At 34.8% G+C, this 25,330-nt stretch overlaps 1 protein-coding gene across 4 annotated transcripts in view; it reads right to left on the bottom strand.

The window, feature by feature from the left end:
* Positions 1-25,330, bottom strand: part of LOC132550053 (rho GTPase-activating protein 39-like) — a 139,502-nt gene that overhangs the window by 39,662 nt on the left and 74,510 nt on the right. For all 4 annotated transcript variants that reach the window (XM_060214053.1, XM_060214054.1, XM_060214052.1 and 1 more), the window contains exon 3: positions 7,507-7,645. In XM_060214053.1, the coding sequence (XP_060070036.1) occupies positions 7,507-7,645 (139 nt within the window). The remainder of the gene's footprint in view (positions 1-7,506; positions 7,646-25,330) is intronic.

Consider the following 25,330-nt stretch of genomic DNA (forward strand, 5'->3'; position numbering starts at 1 on the left):
CTACAGAAGTTATCAGACAGCAACTCTCAGATCATGTGGTGCCAATACTGATGTACTAGTCCATGTACCTGATAGTTACTTATACAGCTTGGTGCCTGTAGCGTAAGTTAGAATTGACAGATTGCACCATATTTACATATGACTGTACCAGGTCATGAAGCTGAATGTACTCAGTGGTATAGCTTAGCAGATACCAAATCTATGGCAATTTCCATTTTATCAGACAGTCAACACTTTCGATCTTCATCAAATGTTGTGTTCACACTAAAGAAAAACAATGAAAAAAAAGATTTCCATTTACCTGTATCAAATGAGAAACCAATTTACTTTTCAATGACATAGAGACAATGTCTTGTCACTTTATATCAGCCTCATATTAGCATGCCAGACAAATCTAACATGCTGTCGCACGAACAAACCTTCTCTGGATCAACGAAATTCTAGTTTAACTCGAACCAACTTCAATTTCATTTGATTTCATCCTCGATGTTTGATAACATTGATTTGAAATATTGTTGGGTCTAAGAAAGATCAATATGAAAATTTCAGTAACCTGATAAAAATTCACATGATGAAAAGTCTCCCACTGTTTCCTAAGTAGACCAATATTACACTCTACCAGCTCTGTTCTGTATGAAGAAGGTGTCAAATTTACAGGGGCACAAGAATATTCATAAAAATTCGTATAAATTCATATATGACCAAATGCTTTATTTCCTGAACAAAATCTACATACTTTTCAGAATCTACCGTATCTGAGAGAGAAATTCAGTAAGTCTGACCTTAAATAGCGTTTTATCAAGCATACTGTTTCATTATTTGCTAACACATGCTCCAGACATGTTGACTTTTGCATAAGGTGATATCCCAATATTTACTTAACTCTTGTGTCCTTGTCCAGAACTCAAAGAAATTTCAATAGCTGATATCTTAAAGCTTCAGTATTACTTCAGACAGGAAATACAATCATTCATAACTCAGTTTACACTTCTTAAGTTTGAGAAAAATGTCTGGTAATGAAATCTACAAGTTGTTCATGAAAAATTTCAGAATATTTGACCATAAAGATTTCCAGAGATGAGAATATGGCCGTTTTTTTTTTTTTTTTTAATGAAATCTTGTCATCAGACACTGGCAAAACTCTACAATATTCCAACATTTTACCATTTGACTTACTGATTGAAGTAACAGAGATTTAGGATATGGAGATTAATTGTGACAAGTATTATATTCTGTGTTTGTAAACATATTGCCAGAAGACTTTTTTGCTTGAAGTGATTGACTATTTCACACTTTGATTACCAAGGTTAAATTCTTTAGTCTCCGGATATCATGAATTTCTGTTGACAAAAAGTACAAAAATATTTTATGAATGAGTATTGTTGTTGACAGTTAAAATGGCAGTGAATACTGCTGACTGAAATATTTAAAAGAAAAATTATATTTACAAAAGGGAAACAGCCTGCACAGCTAGTAGCAGTAGTACTAATCCGTCGGCCCATCGTTTTTAGTCCATTTTGTGTCCGATTTGGTGGTCAAATGTCCAGTTCCAACCCTAACACAGATCTACATCCTAAAATTTGTCTGTCAGCACCAGTAACACAATCCACATCCACCTCATAGGTAAATCACAGGTGGAAGTACAGGTAATATTCCAGGAAAACATGAAAGTGAATAACTTATGTAAAACTTCACGGAAGTCAAAAAAGTGTCAATCTTGCATTGTTACCTGTGAGACATTCCCCGTATTTCGGTTTTAATTCAGGATCAGGTCACCATCCAGGTAAACAAGATCTAGTGTATTTGTTCTTACTTTACAATAATGGTCACGCTATACAAACACACCCTGCTTTTTCAGGTGATTCTGTCACACCTGAGAATAATGAATGTCCATCATATCCAATAAAAGAGACCCTGTATGCTCTGTACGTAGGTTGTAAAGGTATGCAAAATGCACTACAGCACACACAGCATATACACAGACAACATCTTGATCGACCTTTGAAGGCAAGGCTAGTATTCACACCTCAAAATACACCTTATGTTGGTGATAATATCACAGCAGACTGGTCCGTAATGATGAATCACCTTGCTGGGACACTCTTACCAACATTTCAGTCCTCGCCACTGGGGTGGAGTAGTAAGGGACCCAGTCGTGACCCTTTGTATCCGGTGAGGGAATATAAGGGAGGGCTGTTGTGTTACTCCTGGTATTTCACACACAGGTGAATTGACAATGAATCCTCCAAGTCACCTGTATGGCCTTCGGTTGTATGGGGAGGATAAGAGGCACACCTCAAAAGATCCTGCTCAGGTATTCTATGAAAATTTCTGCTCAATCAAAACTATTCAATAAATAAATGGCTGTAAAGCTATTACTGTCTGATCCTTAAGAGGTGACTACAAAAACATCAGTATATTTCTCACGATGGAGTCAGATACAGACGCAGACAACATGCTATATTTCAAACAATATATGCATTAGTCACAAGCCAATATTTAAGTACTGACATCAATAACATCAGTACTTCTGCACGTAACACATATGATCCTCCCAGGCTTAACTAATCTTCAATAAATGTCATTCCAAAGTGACTGACAATAATTATAAAATATCTGAACTTGAAAGATTCAAAAATACAAATCTTGTGAAAAATATTCCAAACGCTTTAGATTCCAGGATAAAAATCTTCTAAAGTCAAACGCTTCATGTTCTGTCATAGTACCTAAGCCTTAAGAACATTATACACAGGTCTGAGGTAGGGATGTTCAGTCCTGACACTTCCTGTGTATACAGTACTACATGTCTAGTCCTCTGACCCTGTCAGGCCACATGTTCATAAACCCTCCCTTTACATCTCCAAAGCTCTTAACTATCCAGTTACTTTTAGTGTGTCATTTTTAACATGCACCTGTCATTAACTCCTGACCTACCTCTACTTCTGTTCCAATGACTTATAATCTACATTAATTTTTATCTCCCTGGAGTTGTTCACTTCTCTTCCCCTCACCTGGTTTTTTTTCACCTGTCTGAGCTAATACCTGAGGTATAATGAATAATTATATTTCTAGCTGGGTAAGCTGCAGAAATCCTTTTTTAAACACAAATGATTACCAAAACACCAAGTAGACATGACTTATGAAAGTCTGCTAATGTAGATTTAAACTGAACAAATTACTAATGATTAATATATTGTAACAAATTTACATCTTCTAAACAGGCCTCCTGTTCTGAACCATTTTCCACTTGTTTGCCTGTTTGATTGCTCTAATTAAAGCCACCTTCTCTGTCATCCAGTTTCTACTCCCGATTTAGTGTGTGATTTAACTGCATCCATACAACTTTAATTTCAACGTTTTACACTGAAAAATTATGGCCTGGCATTCTAAGGCCTGAGGACTTAGCTATGCTATAGACATCCTGACTAATTTTATTTACATCTACAATTCCATTTATATCTCTAATTTTTTATCCTTCTACTGATTCATTACAAACATTCCAGGACAAGAATTACAGAAGAGTAAGTCATCATATAAAATTCAATAAAGAATTAGAATTTTATTTTTTTTTTCTTCATGTCATGTGAGGTTAACCAGGCTTTCTGGAACCAGTTTTCCAGCCATACATTGCCACTGAAGATAACCCTGTAATTACCTGTTTCACCTTTTCTGGTGGAGAAATTGTAAGGCTTTAAATAAAAACTTAGTACATAAACTTATCTGTCTTCTATCCTAGTATCTCAAGTGTCCAGAAGACTCAGAATAGAATCTGTAGATTTATAGAGAAATAATTAAACTGAAGACATTGATTGTTACCCCTCCCATCCCATCCACTCCATCTATTGAATGTTCTACTCTTTACAACCAGTGTGTTGATATTTCATTTTCACAACATCTTCTGAATGGACATTAAAAAGTTTACCTTAAGCTTTCTTCTCTATCTACTATCACATTATGGACCTAAATTTCTGTTTCCCACCAAACTACTATTCCACTCCTGACCTACATTTAGGTTTCCCACCTGACTACACTCCTAATACTGACCTACATTTAGGTTTTTCATTTGACTACAGTCCTAATACTGACCTACATTTAGGTTTCCCACCTGACTACAGTCCTAATACTGACCTACATTTAGGTTTCCCACCTGACTACAGTCCTAATATTAAAGTATATTTAGCATTTCACTTGAATGTAGTCCCTCTCCTGATCTACAGTCCTAGTGCTGATCTACATTTAGGTTTCCCACCTGGCTACAGTCCTAATACTGACCTACATTTAGGTTTCCCACCTGACTACAGTCCTAATATTAAAGTATATTTAGCATTTCACTTGAATGTAGTCCCTCTCCTGATCTACAGTCCTAGTGCTGATCTACATTTAGGTTTCCCACCTGACTACAGTCCTAATATTAAAGTATATTTAGCATTTCACTTGAATGTAGTCCCTCTCCTGATCTACAGTCCTAGTGCTGATCTACATTTAGGTTTCCCACCTGGCTACAGTCCTAATACTGACCTACATTTAGGTTTCCCACCTGACTACACTCCTAATACTGACCTACATTTAGGTTTCCCACCTGACTACAGTCCTAATACTGACCTACATTTAGGTTTCCCACCTAACTACAGTCCTAATACTGACATACATTTAGGTTTCCCACCTGACTACAGTCCTAATACTGACCTACATTTAGGTTTCCCACCTGACTACAGTCCTAATACTGACCTACATTTAGGTTTCCCACCTAACTACAGTCCTAATACTGACCTACATTTAGGTTTCCCACCTGACTACACTCCTAATACTGACCTACATTTAGGTTTCCCACCTAACTACAGTCCTAATACTGACCTACATTTAGGTTTTACACCTAACTACAGTCCTAATACTGACCTACATTTAGGTTTCCCACCTGACTACAGTCCTAATACTAACCTACATTTAGGTTTCCCACCTGACTACACTCCTAATACTGACCTACATTTAGGTTTTTCATTTGACTACAGTCCTACTGCTAATCTATATTTAGGTTTCCCACCTGGCTACAGTCCTAATACTGACCTACATTTAGGTTTCCCACCTGGCTACAGTCCTACTGCTGATCTACATTTAGGTTTCCCACCTGGCTACAGTCCTAATACTGACCTACATTTAGGTTTCCCACCTGACTACAGTCCCACTACTGATCTACATTTAGGTTTCCCACCTGGTTACAGTTCTAATATTGACCTATGTTTAGGTTTCCCACCTGACTTCAGTCCCAATAATGACCTAAATTTAGAATTTTCAGTGTTATCAGCTTGTCTTTGTTCCTCCATTCAGACTGAACATCCCTATCTCAAAGTTTTCTCATATTTCTTTCCTGTTCTATGTTGGTATCAAACATCTGTTACATATGTGAGCAAACTGCACTTACATGAAGACATTTAAATGACAATTCGAAAATCTTAATTATCAGAAAATTAATTTACAATTTTTAATCTCTGATACTGGTTTAGATAATTCAATCACGATGAATTACAATAATATTAAAAGACCTTGGAAATTCAGTGGGAAAGCTGTCAAGGCTACGCCCACATATAATGAATATTCTTATCTTCCTGGCCAGGACATACCCCAGCAGTATAGATATACCTCTAGTACATGGCTTGGTGTTATCATTGTGAGTTTTCACTCATTACAACTTCACCAGTAACAAAAAGCTCTGTCTTCCACCTCTGCGGTAGACACTGCACATTTCTTCACTATGGTAATCATAGGCTAAACATAATTAAATATCGTTGCCAATTTCATCTGATATTTCTTTCCAGACCAGAACTAAAATGTCTGATTACATCAAGTGATGAAATAAGTAAGTAAAATGTTCCTCCATTACCAATCAATGGAGTTAATGAAGGGAAGAGATATCAACATCTACTCGCCATGATACTCCATACTTAATCATTTTACTGAAATGTTGTATTAATTACTCTTCCTAATTACATTTATACAGTAGTGAAACTTACATTTTTTGCTTTTTCACATACAGGAATATATTTTTTGACCTATCACTGTATCGTGTAAAGTAGATTTAATGCATGAAAAAATCAAAAAGTCACTTTATTGGAATAAAACATTTTCTGTGTGTTCACATACATCAGTCAACGTTTACTTTTCACTTTTAGAAATGCATATACCAAAACAAAAATTATTTCATTCTAATTTTCCATCCTTTTTTGTTTTTGATCTCATGTAAAGTCTACTTTTTATCAAAACTGACTTATCCTTAGAGAAAATATATGAAAACTTTCACACACACACGCAAAAAAAAAAAACAAAAAATTAAAAAAAAAAAAGGAATTATTTTTCAGAAAAGCAGTTATCAGTTATTGAAATGTAAAGACAATTGTTAGTTAGAAATTTTTATTGTCAATCTGAAGCTATAAAAATAGCATTGCATTGGCATCTAAGATAATTTAACAACAGAGAAACTTGTTACAACATTACTAAACTAAAGTATAAAATCTGATACTTTGATGTTCCAGTTATCTCCCTTCCTTCTTGCAAACAAATAACATCTCGCTTCAGGATAAATGAAATTTTCACTCATATATGTATATATATAAATATACACAGTTATAAATCAGATATATAAGTGTCATTTTCATTCTTTTTGGCATATGAGAAGTTGAAACTATTCATATTTCAAATGATCAATTTTCATTTTTTTTAATTTCAATAATAATTGTTTGCTTTCTTCGATCTTTTTATTTGATTATTTTTGAACAAATCAATGCAGCAAGCATGCAGCAAATCATCAGAATGATATTCAAGCTTGCATCTAGAATGAGAAATGAGATCAAAGTAAAGTAGGATTCTTTCTTTCTTCTCAATGAAAGTGATGAATATTAAGCATGTTTTAGAAGCAAATTTACATTTTTTTAAGAATCTAAAAAAAAAATGAGTGTTACTTTATTAGGTGATTTCAACCAAAAAATTGAAAATTTGATTTTGTTTTTGTTTTACATTACATACCATGCCAATAAAACTAAATGCTCCAAGGAATTTCTGAAAAATAGACACTTGGGGAATATTTTACCTCAATTTTTGATAAAATAGTGTTTTATCCTTCAATCATTTAAACTGAGGAGCATATGGCTTTGTCAGAGAAAATAATTGTGCACAAAACTTGTACAAAAATCTGCAATGTCAGAAGTAATTTGTATCTAAACTGTTTGGTTGTCTTGAGAAATGTTTTTCTCACATTTTCAAATCAACGAAACCTCAAATAGCCTCTTTCTGTTAATCAAGAAAGTCATTGCTTTTCAAATATTAATTTCAGAAAATATTTCAATTTTCCTAGCCATGATGATTTTTGTTTCAGATACGAATGGTTATACAAGCAGGTAAAAACATTGATGTTTTTCTACTATTGCTCCATAACCTTGAGAGTTGTGAGGTGCTGAAAAAATTTTATTTGACACATCACTGGACAGAAGATTTGAGACTATATATTATGCTAACCTGAAGCTTGGCTAAAGGGATGATATCACAGTTCTGTGGTCGATGCCAGACAGTTTTCTGGCTGGTGGCATTATAGTAGTAAAACCTTGAGGTATTCGGGTCAAACAGCTCCCACCACTGGTTGTCATCCGTTTTCTTGCTGTAAAAAACAAAAACATTGCATTATTAACCACGGACAGTCTACAGAGCCCTGATACACAAAACAACCCAATGTAAATAAAGAAATGATGAACTAGTCACATGTTTCAAAACCTAATCAATCACTAGAGTTAGCAGCATGTTTCCAAATGTTGATCTCTCTCATTTACACCGAAAACTAAACGATTTACAGACAATCTGTTTGTTTTTTTCAGACAGATGTCAGTCACAGGAAAATAGTAATCCCCCTTATAAACAACATTGATATCGTCTTTCCAAGCTGGAATATTTTTTTTAATTTTGTGCCAGAACAACATTTTCATCAGCATGTTTGTTTTTCCCACACAGCTTTCTGTCAATGTTGATTATTTGCAACCAATGTCACTTTAAATTTGCAGTCAAAAGCTACGTCAGCTTTTAATTATCTATTTGTCAATTTTCTTTTCATCAAACTGCATTTCAAATGTGATGTTTTCAGTCTTGTTTAACTGTTCTGAAGTTCCACATAAAAATAATTGAATGACTTCAATCTCGATTAAAAACGGCTATACTTAATCATTATTTCAGACAGATGTCTTTTATTGTGTTCGGATATATCACCATGGTTTTCTATATTGATAGGAAGTGAGGATAAAACTTCATGATTTTCTTTATCAAATTTATCACACAATTGGAAACAGGGCAACTTCTCTTGCTAACAAACTGAATGACTTCCAGAAATAATAGGCGTTGGAGTCAATAAACCTTTACCTCCCCTTCAAAACGCTTCCTCAAAATCATATAACGACCAACAGAAGAGTCTATTTCTGAAACTCTGGGTAAATGTTTTCATGTTAACAGAAGTATGTAAAATTTATGTTGATTTACTCTGAATCAATACTTAAGTTCCAGCTAGATCAAAATACCGCCAGAAAATTGAATACATCTGCATAATATGCCGCAGCTGTTCAAATTGAATAGAATGTCAATAGAATACTGATGGTTTTCATTTGTTCATTTTAATAGCTCTGCCGGAACATCGACTAATTAACTTAAACATTTTTTATGTATATCTGAGCAGTAGATGAAGGTAACTTAGTACTTATTCATCTGTACAAATCTTATCAATTGTCCCAGAAAAAACATGGCATCTCTACAAATCAGAAATCTGACTGGTAACAAACATCAACCCAACATGCTGAACAATTAGAACCAGATGGAAATCAGGCTTTGTCTGAATTGCATCATTTCACAATTTTTTTAGTCATCAAACTGTCTAATTAGAAAAAACATGTTTTTATATGTGTTTCTTACCAGATTTAAAGCTGTACAAATAACTACGATGAATCATGCTCAATATTGTCCTGAAGTAATACTGTATATCCTGCAATACTGATATGTCCGACACATTACATTTGTCTCAAATTCTGGGGTGGGCTTATTACAGGACAAATAGAGGCCTACACAATACCTCTTACTTCCTCTTACTTAAAGTCACTCTACAATACCTCTTACTACCTCTTACTTAAAGTCAGAGGTGGGCTTATTACAGGACATATGAAGGCCAACACATTACCTTTGCCTCAGAGTCAGGGGTGGGCTTATTACAGGACACCATGGGGGCAAACACATTACCCTGGTCTCAAATTCTATGGGTGGGCTTATTACAGGACACCAGGGGGCAAACACATTACCTTTGTCTCAAATTCTATGGGTGGGCTTATTACAGGAAGATGAAATAGCATTTGTAGGTAACTGTAACTAGTAGCAATATGTATGGTGGGCTTATTACCAGACATGGACTGATTATCAGATAAATACAGTATATTTCCAGACACCCAACTCCTAACACTACACTCTATGATATATCCACTAAATTTAACTTTCTGAGGTACTAAGATAAACCTAACTTCTTCACATAAGTCACAATACCAGCACTAACTGAAAAGTAATATTTATATCTCACTTTTGCTTCTTTAAAGCAATTTTTTCTTTTGCTAGAGTTGTGGCCAAGTTTACCAGTGGCAGAAATTACAAAAAGATCAATTATCATATCATACTTATGAAGCATTTCAAAAACTTCACCAAAAACTTGTAAGATTTGGAGGGGAACACAATGCGAACACTGGGGGAACAGCATTAGCTTATCTAATGATGCTTCAATAAATTTGTGTTTTTAAAGAAATATTGCTTGTATATATTATAAAGGGGAAGATTTAACCCACTTCACACATCTTTACCATTAACTTAACTAGAGCTTCTTTAGATAGCCACATGGTCACTTTAGTGGTTGTTGCTAGGTAAGTTGTCACTAAGGAATGATCACATCAAAATGATATAAAACACTGACACGATGCCCCTGAAGTTTTGCTTTATTTTCTTTAATATAGTGTTCCTACAAAACCCCTGTATGTATCACACCAGTACATACAGACTCAAGCTCACTCTACTGCAGAATCTATCTCTCTTCATATCCAAATAGCTACACACTATATGACAGAAGGCCTCTATCAGCTTTCCCTACGACTTCATAATGCCTCTAGTTTCCCTGATGAAATTGCAATGCAATCAGGCAAACACAAACTTATCTAATAATTCTGATTAAAATACGGCACCTGGTAGAGTGTTTCCCAATTCTCTGGAATATCAATATTGATTTCTTTACAGTAATGAGAAAACAAAGATTTTTTTTTTCTTTTTGGCAAACTTACAAAATATGTTTCCATCTGAAATAACAATGACATTTCCAAGTTGCCTGCTGGCCCACGAATAAAATAAACTGATCTTTAGAGTTAAGTTACTGATGAGTCAGTCTTCTCAACGATTGTGATAGGCCATCTACATAGACAAAAATTAGATGTTAGCGAAACTTCCAAGCTAAGATACACAGAATTTTGAGCAAAACCGTCAGTGAACATCCCGTAGATATTTCTCTTTGCCACTAAATGGCATGACCACTTCTACCTTCCGCATAAATGTGTTAACCATTTTGTTATAAAAACCATCCACAAACATTTCCTGCAATCTTGGAGCTATAACAACAAACAAACGTTGCCTGAGCATGCTCAGAAGACATTTTTGATTAAACCGGAATCTGGAAAAGAAATTTAAATATGATATGATGTAACGCTGTATGACATCAGGCCAAAGTGATTATTTAATTGTGCAGCTTCTGTTTTTTCCTGACTTGATGACGCTGCACAAGAGATGTAGTGCCGTCATATTCAGGGAATTTTGCCAGCGGACTTCACATGATCGCCAGTGGAAGGTAGAAACATGCTGCGTATTAGAACATTGATTTCTGTACAGACATGAAAACCAGTGTAATTTGTATATGTCACTAATATATTATAAAACAAGTGGATTCCTTTTCATGTCCTACAGTTTACATGTCTACTGATAATAAATCATCTAACATCATATGTAGGATTCAGACTACAGATGTTCAATATATGTAATACTGTCGGTACAGCAAATCACAATCTTGGTACTGGTCCACTAGAGCATCCACTTCACCAAAATGTTTTAATACAGCTAAAACCACATGCCTATTTTCAGTATAAAACTGTCAATTGAAAAAAAAGGAGTAAAAAAGGAGGTGGAATAAACTGGGTATGGAGTAAGGGTGGGGCAAAGGGTGAAGATATCAATATTTCAAAGATACTCAAATTGATTTTTTTTAAACTTTTTAAAAAAAATTGTTGTTTTTACATAAAATAGTGATTTCTTTAAATTCAAATTTAACTAATTGGTAAAAAAGAGTAAGGAAGTCAGAATCCAAGTAATGATTCAGGTAAATTGTAGCAGAATTTTGTATCTGTGGACTGTTTACAGATCTGAAGTCTGAAAGACAGAAGATACGTATGTGTATGTGTGTTCTGTAGAGTGCATTCATCACCATCAAATTACATTCCTAATCAGGTAATACAGTTGGGTGGAGAACTGTTATCATTTTTTTAACAAAACATCTGTAATAATGTTTAGCACGTCTCAGTAACAAGCTTGTCAGTTACAAAATGCTCCAATCATGGTCAGACAGATGCTTAACTGATGTGTAATTCTAACTATGTACTGAAAGACGACACATGAATCATACAACCCTTGTACAAGGGGTTCACTTTACTTTCTTCTTCCATTTGAAGCTTCCTCCACCTTAGTCTGATTTTTTCCAGATTCCCACTTATACCTCTTCCCCTGCACCATCCTTTATCACCACTTCTTCCGTCTCAGCCATTTTCCCATAACTTTTACCATCATCTTTTTCCACTCCTTCCATACCATCTCTACCCCTCCCTCTCAGCCCTCTTCCATCCCCTTTTATCCTATCTACAGACAGATCCCCCATTTCCTCTCCACTCTGACCTGCTCCCACTGCTCAATCCTTCCTCCAAAAATTTCCTGCCAGTCCGTTATTTAATCTACCGGTTCTATTTGTATTGACCTTAACCTTTCTTAATGAAAAAAACTGTAGAATATTAGTTATCTAATCAACAACAGACAGTTCATGAAATAATTCAGTAGGTCACAACCAGTGTAGGAATTAAAACTTCCTTTACCATGACAACTAAGATCACATGATACTGGAAGCTGCAAAACATGGAAAAATCAACATCACATATTTGTTTTCATTCTTTTAAACAGAATTCATGTAAGAATTCAGAGGATATTACAGAAGTTACCTGGGAAGCCAAATATTTTATTTCCTGATGGTGTTCATCCTGAAAATTGGTCTGTACAACACCAGGACATGTAAGAAAAGACAAGTCCATATCATATCAGAGGGTAGATAAGGATTCATTTTTGTGAGACACACAAACAAAACTAAATATCAATTTCAAAAACATGAAATCATCATGGCGTCACCCTCCCAAAATAGTGGAAAAGACATACCAGGCTTATTATATTACCTGGTGAAAGTATGTGAACTAGAGATATCACAGGTGAAGCTGACAAACCTAATACTCAGCACGCATTTGTCTGGGATCCCTCTGACCTTGAAACACAGTAAGGTCATGACCTTGGGGTGCAACTTTCGAAAGTATGAAAATGTGAAGTTATCACTACACATATTATCAAATCGTAGAAAAACTTACAAAATATGTATCATATTCAATAAGTTAGACTAACTTTCATATGCACAAACTATTTGTTTTACAACTGAAGTCCTCCCAGCAATTTTAACTGACTGATCTGTGAATCAAACATATGGTTCAACATCAGATAGATTTTGAAATTACATCACCTGAAAACACAATCTTAATATAATTAACAGATCAATATTTCTCAGCTGAAACCATTTCCCTTTGAGATTATCCTTAATGGTTACAAAACTGTCATCTACAAATCTAGTTTGTTACAAAAAAATGAGGGAGAAAAAAGCTATGAAATTGAATCAGGACAGATTTCCTCTGAGAGCACTTGTTCAAGTTATTTGGCCAATGATCACAGAAAAAAATCTGATGGAACTGGAGATGGTGACTGTGGAGATTCTAAAGCTGCCAGGTGGGAGTCCTGTATCCCCCAGAGACATATAAACCTTGGGTCTATGGACATTCTCTTTCATATCTTATCATAAAGTTCAAACCATCGGAAGAACAAAAAGCCATTATTGTCTCTTGAGGTTTGCCTCCATAAACTGCATGAGTTGCTGCTGTGAAAAAAAGGTATATTCTCGTTGGTGAAGAAGAAGTTAAACTGTTCTTGAAGCCAAATTATCAAGCAGATGGTTTCAAACAAACTATTTTTTTTACACTGCAATAATTGCAATCCCTGGTAATTAACAAAGATGTTAATCATGACTGAATTCTACCAAAGACTATGTAAGACTAGAATTACAAAATATAAGATCCCCACTGCCCTCACCCCAAAACAATAAAAAAACAAAATTGAATACTTTTTTTCTCAGAAATTGCATTTTAAATTGATTGTAAACATCGATGATCTTTCTAGAATCTTATTCCTTATATATATCAAGGTTAATCACACAATCATTCCTAATAAATGACCTTCCCTATAAAATTAAAAATCTTTCTTGCATTTACACATACAAACTTCTTTTTTTTCCTAAGACACTGCCTTTCAAATCATATTAAATTGTGGTGATCTTGTATTTTGCTAATACTTTCTTATCTGTAATTCTATAGTTTAATGTTTTCTAAGAAGCATTCTTATCAATAATATCAAACTTGTGACCAGTGATGAAGTTCTTACTCCAGGTATTCTTGACAGAAGCAAGATGTTTCAATTGTAAAACAACAAAAATAGCCTTAGATGTACTATAAACTAGATACAATGTGACCTAACATTCATCACTTAAACAGATACCAAACAATATCATAAATCACAAAACTAAGCTGTGTCTTGCTCCGTTGGTTAAGATTTCCAATGCAAAATCACTACAAAAACTTGGTAATGTTTTAAACATCGGTATCCAGCATACAAAATCGAAGTATAGCATACATGAAGAAGACATACAATATTTCTTAATTATATATATATATTACCCTTATAGCTCCAGGTCTTGTCAAGTTTCTAGACCAATTCACTTAAGCTTAGTTTGTAGAGCTTCCACCAAGAGTTTTGGTGACCCAGTTCCAGTTTAGCCAGAGGAATATTTTCATCCTAGTACAAACTCCTGATTTAAACAAACCTTGTTACAAACAGTTGTATAATAGACCACAAGGGGCCACAAAACGATGGTTCATGATTGAAACTGTCTCCCAAGTCACATTTTTGAGCAATTAAGGTTTTTCTGGAAGAAAGCAATCAGAATGACAAAATTGGCTGGGCTGACTCTATAGCCCAGCATGTAAAAGATCCAGAGCTTATGTGGCTGGTATCAAACCAAGATCTTCATGTTCTAAAGTTTTGGCCCTTTGTGCAGCTTTGCTGATTTAACACAAACTACTTATAGTAAAAAGATTTCCCATCATATGACAGGAAGTAATCCGGTCGATTTTATCTATTTTCTTTGTAAACCATGAACTAGGAAACACATGAAAAATGTGTGGAATAGCGGTTTTTCCAGCATTAATCACTTTGTCGAAAGACGAAAATGAATTGACAGATCTAAATAACAATGAAAATAATATATTGATGTAGTGTGACCTCATCTTCTTTTTTTCAAGAGATTAGAGAAATATCTTTTGATCTAACAGAACAAAACACATTTACAGCCTTAGGTAACAAATCCATAGTGTGTTACAAGACTCCATTAGCATTGTAAAAGAATAGCCATTGTGATCATATGTCTCAACATCTTATGAAGAATTTCTACACAAGATTTTATCATGTTTTCAAACAAAAGATTATCTGATCAGTCAGGTGGAATAACATCATCAAGAGTCCAAAGTAATCAGTGTCTATAGGTATATCAATGTCCTCGTTTCAGGTGGGCAAATTTTGTAGCTAAAAACCAATTTATCAATGTTTGGTACTTCAATACTAGACCTTAATGGTCAATATTTCGAATGTAAGATATATATATAGACAAAGCAACAAAAATTATATCAAGTATGGTCTATGTATCATTTCAGTCCATGATACGATCAAATTGATTATTAGAATAAAATTTTGAAATTCCTCAAATATTAAGATAGATGCAAAAGGCCTACTTCATATTTGTGAATTATTATTTACCAACAGTACTCAATTCCTTGCTTTAAATTTTGCCTGAAAACTTTTCTTTACTGGTGATAATTTAATATTATACAGCAGAATGTTTGAAGTATCCAATCTTTCTAAAATTTTGTATTGAAATATTCAAAAATGTCAATTTAGGTGCATTCTGTCAAAAAAATTAATAATTAATTAAATATAAGACCTTGTGGCCCATTAACTGCTATATGTATGTTGTATCTTAAGCTATACAGTGGTAAACACTTCAAAGGCCATAAACCCTTGTTAAACAACAATATTGTAATATCAAATTCAGTTTAAATTAATTTGGTTCCTGGGCAAATTTCCAGCTTGTGGTGCAAGACCTTTAGAAACCTTGCCGGAGACAAATTCTTATACAGAGTTTGTAAGATTTCTAAAGTAAGCAGATTCATTTCTCCTATAAAACCACAGTTTTGTTGTTACCAAAATTATTTACATTAATACTATAAAGTTGAAATATCATACATGTCTTTCTCACCGAGTTGTGATCGTAATTGTTAAGTTGGTTGGGTTTTACGTGACACAAGATCGTAAAACGTGACAATAGTTGTACGAGGAAAAGCGAGCTAATCATAACAAATAATCTTACAACTAAAATATCGAACATTATAACCTGAAACAATTAGAATCTTTATTGACTAAAGAGGTTTCTAAATTCTCAGGAAAAAGTTAGAATACGATAGCCACAGATATTGCATGAGAGTGACAAAGTGAATCATAATAAAGAGATACATGGTGCCATGGCTAGCAGCAGACAACAGTGTAACAATATCAGAAAGGACGTCGCATGTCAGATGGTTCTTAATCTGACGTGTTCCAGCTGATGGTGGCTAACAATGTTGAATACAAACCCTACCTGGCTATTACTGAGCTATGAATGCCATCCTTACCATTAGTAAATTCTTAAAGGGAACAATTCCTGTGAAGATCTTAAAGAGTAAGGCTGGTCGTATTTCACCTAACAGTAAAACTAGTTGTAGCAACATTGTTTATTTTACTTTAATAAATCTACCACCTCACATAGTCTTTCCTCTTTCCACACTGAAAATATGTTTTAATGAACTATTGTTCACATTTGATATCAGAAGAAATCTTGAATACACTGACTGACCCAAAAGTTCCCAAAAACGTTTCACTTAACCTAACAAACATAACCAGACATATTTTCTATCTGGTACCGCACTTTTTGTCCATTTTATAAATCTGAACTGATTTTTGTTTATATGTTTCCTTCGCACCAACTTCACGAGATATTTATCTAATTCTGAAGATTCTGTGAATCTCTGGCAGATCACACTCCAGCAGTATATATTTAGTGCACCAGTATGGATGCATCTTTACCGACATCACGACATAAAAAAGATATGTACTATCAGTACACAGTGGGTAACCTTACACTATCTTGCCTTATTCAGTTTTCAAATTACTGTCCACATGATATCTACACAATTTTTCAAAACTGCAAAGCAATGTCAAATGCTGTTTTTTCTCTTTCAACAAAACATTTGCTCTTTTTCAAATTGGATTTTCAGTTTGCATGCAACACATTGGTTCAACTATACTTTTAGGACAAATGAACAAGGATTTATTTCTAAGATAACAATATATATTGATTAAGCTTTAAACATACACGATATCAATAACTGACTGCAAAGGATTGTATACTTGATTACAACGATGATTAAAAAACATCTATAAGGCATGAATAACCCTGCTCCCGTGCACACCAGAATCTGATCAGGTGTAGAACTTTACATTATAACAATATGGGTTAAATAGCAATCAGATTTGTTGAGAAGTTCTGAAGATATGATGTTGATTCAGAATTAATGCTGAGACAGGATGGTAGTACATTGGTATCCTGTTAATACCCTTCTCCCATCCCTTACTCCCCTATACCACTTCCCTTTGTTTATGGAGGATGGGGATTTACAGGGTTATCCCCCCTCCCCACACACACCACTCCCCTTTGTTTCTGAAGGATGGGAATTTATAGGCTTAACATGGTAAAAATAAAATTGGATGAAAGATGGTTCCAGAAGTATTAGACACACCCCAGTTTTATACTCCCCAGGAATATGTGTATGGACTGCAACATCAGTGTGTGTTCAGTTGAGGATGTGTGCAGTATTTAAAGACCTTCTTCAGAATAATAATCCTCCCACGTGATGTACAAGTTATCAGAACACAGATACACTATATAGGCCTGCTGTTCACTCATGTTTATCCTAAACAAATAGACTTCAATTCAAATATGACAATGTAACAACTTTAAAAACCAATTTGTTCAAAACATCAACTCTGAAAAACACTAAAAAAAATTTAAAAGTAATCATTACATATTTTACTTCCTTTTTTATTGAGCATTGAATGGAAGCAATTTAACTTATTATAGAAGGATCAATCAGAAGGTGCTAGAGGTAGGAGGATCCCATTCTGACAAAACCTCTTCAGACTTACTCTAATGAGGAGATATAGGAGGGGCAATTCTGTCGGACAACATGCACTGTCAAAATAAAAAAATGTCTAATTAGAGCCTTCTTTTATCTGCTATATCCACCAGGGGGAACAGACGTGGGATACCACGAGCACAGAAGTGAAGCTTTCCACCAAATCAGAGCACAAGCACAGAAATCTGCCTGTACCAAAACCTATCATAAACAAACACAACGGGAACACAAGGAGTAAAAATGTTTTTTCTCAGTTCATTCCATCTGACAGTACCAACGCTAACCATTAATTGAGTACAGTCATGCCGATCCCAAGCAAGTCTCGGGTCCTTTGAAGTAAATTGGAGGAGAATTACTCATCATTTTTGTGGTATCATCTTCGTAAGATATTTGATATTATGTTGATCTGTGGGTGAGAATTTCGGGCTGATGTGAAAATTTTTAGAAATCGTTTTTGACAGCAGTAAAACACTAGCTCTTATAGAGAGAGCACCTGTCGTAACGATGGTCTGTAAAACCATTACACCTGAACATTTACCACAGAGTAACAGTTAATAACATCATCATCATTACCAGATGGTAGTGAAAGGAAATGTAAAAAACACATACCTATGATTTGAACACCAAAGACAAATCCCAAATGCAATTTCAACTCAATTTCAAGAAATATCTGTAAAACATTTTGTAGTGCTATAACTTCCAAATCAAAAAGAATTTTAGAAATATTTTTGTTAAAAAAATCAATCACAAAAAGTCACATGTAACAATGAATTATTGATATTGTATAAAAACACAATACCATATCAAAAATGTGGTGTATTAGTCATAAACTATACACAGGAATTTTAGTTCACATATATAAGATTCCTGTAAATTGACTCTGTATATCTGTTAATACACCAAGGTTCATATTGACAAACACATTAGCCCCTTATTAGAGGTAACCACTAGGATCAGTGTCGACTCGTAAACTGAGCTGTGAACAAAGATTGGCTCCCGAATCAATACCAATCAACAATACCTTCTCCTGTGATGAGTACGACCCCTTGATACAGATTTCACTTTACAAATAACATCCTGGTCATCTGAACGTTTTCCTCCTTTCTTCCTGTCATTCATAGTGTATAATCCATCAAAATATTTCACATGAAATTTGAGCTACTTGACTTAGATTTTCCTGATTTGGATCTAAAGACAAGAATTGGTACATTCCCGGTGAGACAAACACAGTGAGACAATCGTGTCTCAGTGATCGGACCACATGTGTGTAAGAACATGTGTGCGAATGAATGTGAAATATAATCAATAAAGTACACCTGAAAGCAGGTGATTCAGGAAGGGGGACTCCAGATTTTCCGTTACCATGACAACAATCACTCAAATCTTTAGATTAATAGCTTTTTCGTCGGCTTTTTTTTCATTTTCCCGACAATATATTCGTGTGTCTTAAGGCTATGGTTTGTAATACTTCTTCTCCTTTCATTTATTTTATGTCTTATATCTGTGGAACTAATCAATATCAATCAAGTTGGCTCCATCATAGTACCATGTCCTTATATGGACATTCATATTTTTATAATCAATATGAAGACAACACTACTCATTAGTGCAGACCAGAAAACACCAAAGGCATGTTCTAAGCTTTGATATCAAGTCATTAAAGACCATTGTACCATTAGGAGGGTTTTATGAGATTTTTTTTCCCTAAAAAAAAAAAAAAAATCAAACATTGACCTGTACACCCCCTGTACACACAGAATGGTTTAATCCATTCATAGTAAAAATGAGGACCAATGCAATTTATCAATGTTGACAATAGTTTTTTTTTTTATATTTATGACTTACTGAGATTTGACAAATGAGTGATCTATGTAAGTTTTATAGAGTGCTACCATGTGTGCAATCTGCATTTTGATTATTTTAGTAAATCAAATTTGTCAGGGACAAATCTAATATTCTAATTTCAGCTCAATCAATGTCCACAAAGCCCAGCTGTTTCAGCAAGACACAGTGAAGCTGCAGGGATGTTAAGGTGATGTCCCTGTTCCAAATGTACTATGCTAACTGAAGAAAGAGCAACCCAACCCCCCCCAAAAAAAAATTTAAAAAAAAAACAAACCTGTTACCATATGTTATGATATGTACAGTTATCTTCCCCTACTAAACTGTACCTTGCCAATGTAGGAAAAAACTGCTTCTCTCTCCTTATTTGGACAATATTATCTATGATACTACAGGAAACCAGTTATCCCCTTCCTCATTGTACATTGGTAGGAAAATGAGTTACTTCCCCTTTCTACAAACATTGTATATTGACAGAGTGAAATATTCCCCTTCCACTTTGTACATTGGTATGCGACAATGGCATCATAACGGTAATAGACAGCTTCCAGAAATGAGAATCATTCCTGGGGCATATTCCAACCTAAACCTGTAATACTTAAAAGTACTCTCTCAAAGTACATAACACTCAGGAAGACTACAGGAGTTAACCTGGAGAACACACACAGACATACAGAATGTGTGTCTACAAACGACAGGCAGCAGGAAACAATGAGTTTTCTTCTTCAGGTATATCTATAAATACTCAAATACAATTATTACACAATCATCTGGGAACAAGCTCCTAAACAGAAGTTTTAAGACTTTAGATTTTTTCCAAAAGTCTCACCAGCATACGAAAAGTTATATAATTTAATTACAACATTGTATAAATGCAACATATGCAAAAATAATTCATTTACGTATGACATGATGTACATGCGTATTCATTAATTTCTAATCCATGCACTATATGAAGGTGCAAATTATGAATGCAGCACTGTATGACTTCTATATATGGAGATCACCTGCACCTGATCTCATTTATAGAACTATCACTCACTTTGACATGCTTCCAAGTTTAAGTGTAAATTATTTAAGTCTGCCACCAGGTATTGAAAAAACCTGAAGATATTGATATAAATACATAAATATATATATAAATATTCTCAATATTTGCAACAACAGCAAATTCTATACAACTGTGAAAATTGCCTTCTCTACCATAGCATGACTAACGCACCAATGAGTATCACCAATGATTCTAAGGCTAACAACTATATCAAAACAACAAAAACATTTTTTACTGATTAAAGTGTATCAACTAATAATATATATAAAATTTTTGCCTTGACATCACGTCAGAAGAACTTATTTCCCTATTTGCAGAAACTGCAGATTCATGAATAATTGATATATCTTAGGACACTGCAACATGCATTTATCAAGTTAATGACTATTACTTTGGTGTCATATTCCCACCGACTGTCTAGTAATGTCTGAGTGTCGGTACGAATGTGTCAGAGGTCGTTATCATACTGATGACTTCCTTTGCTTGTCACAGAAATAATGTTAATTGGTGGTATCTAGGACTTCGATGGGTGCCAAGCTCAGTTCGTATTATATCTACCAGTCCACAGAGAGAACACTATGAGCCTAATGAGAGTACTAATAATTCGCCATTATAACGAGAACTTACCTGTAGTAATAGTCAACATGACAGCTGTGGAATTCATACGTCTGTGAAGAGTATGTGTACATATACATCGACTGGTTGTTGAAATTCATCGTGTCTGTTTTCCCCGAGTCCTTTACATACAATATCCTCCTCCAAACTATTTTTCAACTGTAGTCCTTATCACTTCATATGAAATATCTGAAGCCCATTGTGAATCCACCCTCAAGCTTTTTTCCACATAAAATATTTATTTTTATAAAACAAGATGTAATTATTGCCAATAGATTCCAAATTCAAAAATCCTTCATTCACAGCTCTGTGTAATTAAGAATGTCGTTTTCCTAAGTCAACCGCATTGCCTTGGTAAAGAAATTCCAATAGAGGATGCTAATACCGCCTGTAGTCACACTTCCTCAGCAGCGAATGTCACATGTCACGATTTCACAGCCAAATACACCAGCTGTGCTACTAAAAATGTCCAATTTCTAATTATAAAGTCATATCCTTTTGTCTGTTAGCGTTCTGCTACCAGCTGATGTGGTTCTATAAGACAAAGCACTACACCCACACTGAAGCCATGGGATGATGATCACAATGTCTTTCACAATCTCTCTACATCAGGGACTGCAGCATCCAATTGATAATGTGACATTTTGATGTCCTTACTAATCTTTTTCCTGTTAAGCATCTAAAATATTCAATCTTCTAACAACTTGTTATCAATGAATTCGATTTTTTTGTGATGTAAGCAACATAGTGTAAATCTGTTAAATCTGAATGAAATTACTGTTTACTATAAAAATAAAATAAAACGCCATCTTGTTAGATCTGATGTACATATGAACATATCAAAGATGTCCTGTGCTGATTTCTTCTACAAAGCCTCGGAAGTGACGTAATCCAATGTCTTAGCACACAGAAAATGTTCCAGTTTGATGAAGATGCACGAAAAAATTTCATGCAATACAGCTTGCTGTCTATTAAAAGTGAAAATGACAATATGAAAATTATATGTTGCCCATACGCATGGTAGATCTTGTTGTAAAGGATCTCTCAGAGCTCACTGAGTGTAAGAAATTTATGATAGCCTGATGTAGCAGGTAAAAATACTATCGTGCAGTTCATAGAGATAACATGTATATGAGATACATACAACTATTAAATCACTCGTCCGTATTAATTTAATCATGTAGTGCAGGTGTCAATTTACAACCATTAACACAATAGTTCAAGTATAAAAAATAACATGTTAATTGGAAAATTCTCAAATGTCTACCATCTGAATATCTGAAGCTGGCATTTTTCAAATAATATCCTTATTTAAACTCAGTAGTGTATGTTCCATGTAAATAATGCTCCAACTATATCCTGTAGATTTCTTACATCCAATCAGAAAAAATGATACAAGTATGAAATATGATGTGAACATGCTATCCTGTCCAGACACTATCATATAAATTTCGTCACCGTGTTGTCTTTCTTGACTTGAACAAGTGAGACAAATACTTTGGCCCCTGTCGTTTCTGATGACATCTCAATCCTTAACCCGAAGGAATGTGTACCACGACTCTTCACCGTGAGGCCCTTTACAGTACTACACACATCACACCAATACGGGCATCATAAATCCCAACTCCTCACTCGCACACCTATCAGCTTAGCAGTGCAGCGGAACGATTCACTCACTTCAAAAAGATTTCATGACAAATATATACCCAAAGTTTTTTTCTTATTCGCACAAAATCACATTATATTTGACGAGAAGCAAATGTTCTCTGTATTACAGTCAGAATTTCTTTTTTTCATACACTGCAGAATTCCTCTCCCCTCCACTGCTCTGTTCTAACCTCAAAATGAATGGACGGATGAACCTACTAACAAGATTTAGGGATGACAGGCATCAGTTGGAAATGGTTATTCTAATAGATGCAGCTAACGCTCTCCTTACTAGGACCATGGATACACGGAGATCTGCCCTTAGTTGTGTTTACTCTCATTTTTTAACTCGCACAAGGTGATGCGTCCCTGGTGAGAACAAACTATTAGTGATCCATAATTAGGCAAAATTTCATTAACAGCTAAGGTCAACAACAGCCAGTTGTCTTGGAACACGCACAGAAGAAAAATCCAATATACTTCAGTGCTTTTATTCAGATTAAAGGTGATGTCCAATATAGTGTCCAGTAATGTCCAATCATAGCCCCTTTCACACGTGATTCTGGTCCGAAAGTACACACTAATGTATTGCTAATTCAATATAAAATGACACATGAAAATCCCCCAGGATTCAAACATTTACATGTCCAAGATCAATATATCCGATTTCTACAAAAGCTTATCATGGCCAGGGAAGGTGAGTGATCAAGGCTGGACGAAATGAGTGATCGGTATCAATAATGAATGACATGAGTCCAGTGGTATCAGCCCTCTCTCTACCAATCATTATTGGTTACTGACAGTACAGGCAGCACCGTGCGGTGTGTTACCATGCTAAAGCCGCCTCAGATACACTGCCAGTACAAAGTACATGTAAGATGAAAGATTAATGTCCAAACTTCCAATGCCGTGCCAAGAATGATTCCTAGATATACAATATCACAGCAAGCCAAGAAGATCTGAAAACTTTAACTGATTGAAAAACAGTGTTTCCATATATTTTTTCATATCTTGGATATTTTGTAACACAGCAACAAGACAAAATATATCACTGCCTTGGTCTACTCTGAGAGAGTTCTTTAACACCACACTTTATATGTCTTTCAACCCTAAAATTTTTTTATCACCTAGTCATTCTGCATTACTTCTGTGCAATCTGCTCAAAAATCTGAATTATTTCCTTCCATCCAGCAATAAAATCGTTGTTGTGTGCTTGTTCCAAATATGTGTCTTTATCCACTGACTGCTTGACCAACTGTTTAACTGTCCAAGAAAGATTAACAGTATAGTCTTCCAAGTGTCTTCTATAATAAATATCCCCAAAAACTGTTAAGAAGAAGCGATTGTGTTGATTGTGTTGGCATGGCAACTGTATATCTTTCCAATGGTAAATATCTGTAATCTTTCATTTATTTCATATACACATCCAAACTGTGAAACAAGATTTACAGTCAAAAGGTTTTATCTGTTGTCAAAATTTACATTACAAACTGGTGCTGGCCAGAACATGCTGTCTGCGGAAGAAAGCTCTTAATTCAAACTTTATCCCTGAGAACAGCCAGAACATTGATAGGTCTGCTATTTCTTGCTCTATATATCACATTTTTTATACAGGCATCTGGACTTTAACAATTTAAAGAAATTCTTCCATACATTCTCTCATAAACATGCTCCAATGGCTGATTGACTCTATAAACCAATCAGACGTAGTCAAATTCAAATTACAACCATCAAAGTCCATATCAGTATGAAGCTTGAAAATGATTTGAACATCTGTGTGGTCGAATGATGGTTCCAAACATTTTGTTGATCCATCAAGATAAATCTGTTCCTTTTTAGACTGGCTATCTATCCTACTGGTCAAGAAAGGCCATATGTTATTGGTCAAGCCTGGTGTTTGTGTTTTTAAGCTGGCTGGTGGTTTAAGCCAGTGGGTTGTCTGACAGAATGACAGTTGCTAGTATGAATTATTAATTCTTTAACCCTAAATCCACTGGGTGCCTCCTGGATTGGTAATGGTGAAAAAAAAACCTGATCTAGATCAACCAAACCAGCTCACAGCCAGAAATATTTAGGAGGCATCCACTAGCTAACAGAGATTAAGTTCTTGGGATATCATCAGAGACAAATCAAACCCAGACACATTGGAGGAAGATGAAATCACAGAAATGGTTATGTATAATTAATGACACAGAAATCTCGCAACTAATATCAGAACTTTAGATACTGCACTTCATTCCATGCTTCCAATTTTTTTGCAGGTTTACTGAAAAATTAAACAAATAGGATGTATTTTACAAGGAACCAAACCACAATTTCATTTCCAAGGTGTCCAACACAGCTAAAAATTGAATTCTCTGCTAATAATTAATACCTATTGAAGATACCTGCTTCTACATCCTAGTCAAAATACATTTTATGATAGAAATTTTTTAGATCCTAT

The sequence above is a fragment of the Ylistrum balloti genome, unplaced genomic scaffold (assembly GCF_031769215.1).
Source record: "Ylistrum balloti isolate Yb309-2 unplaced genomic scaffold, AGI_CSIRO_Ybal_v1 Utg370102, whole genome shotgun sequence".
Taxonomy (NCBI): Eukaryota; Metazoa; Mollusca; class Bivalvia; order Pectinida; family Pectinidae; genus Ylistrum; species Ylistrum balloti.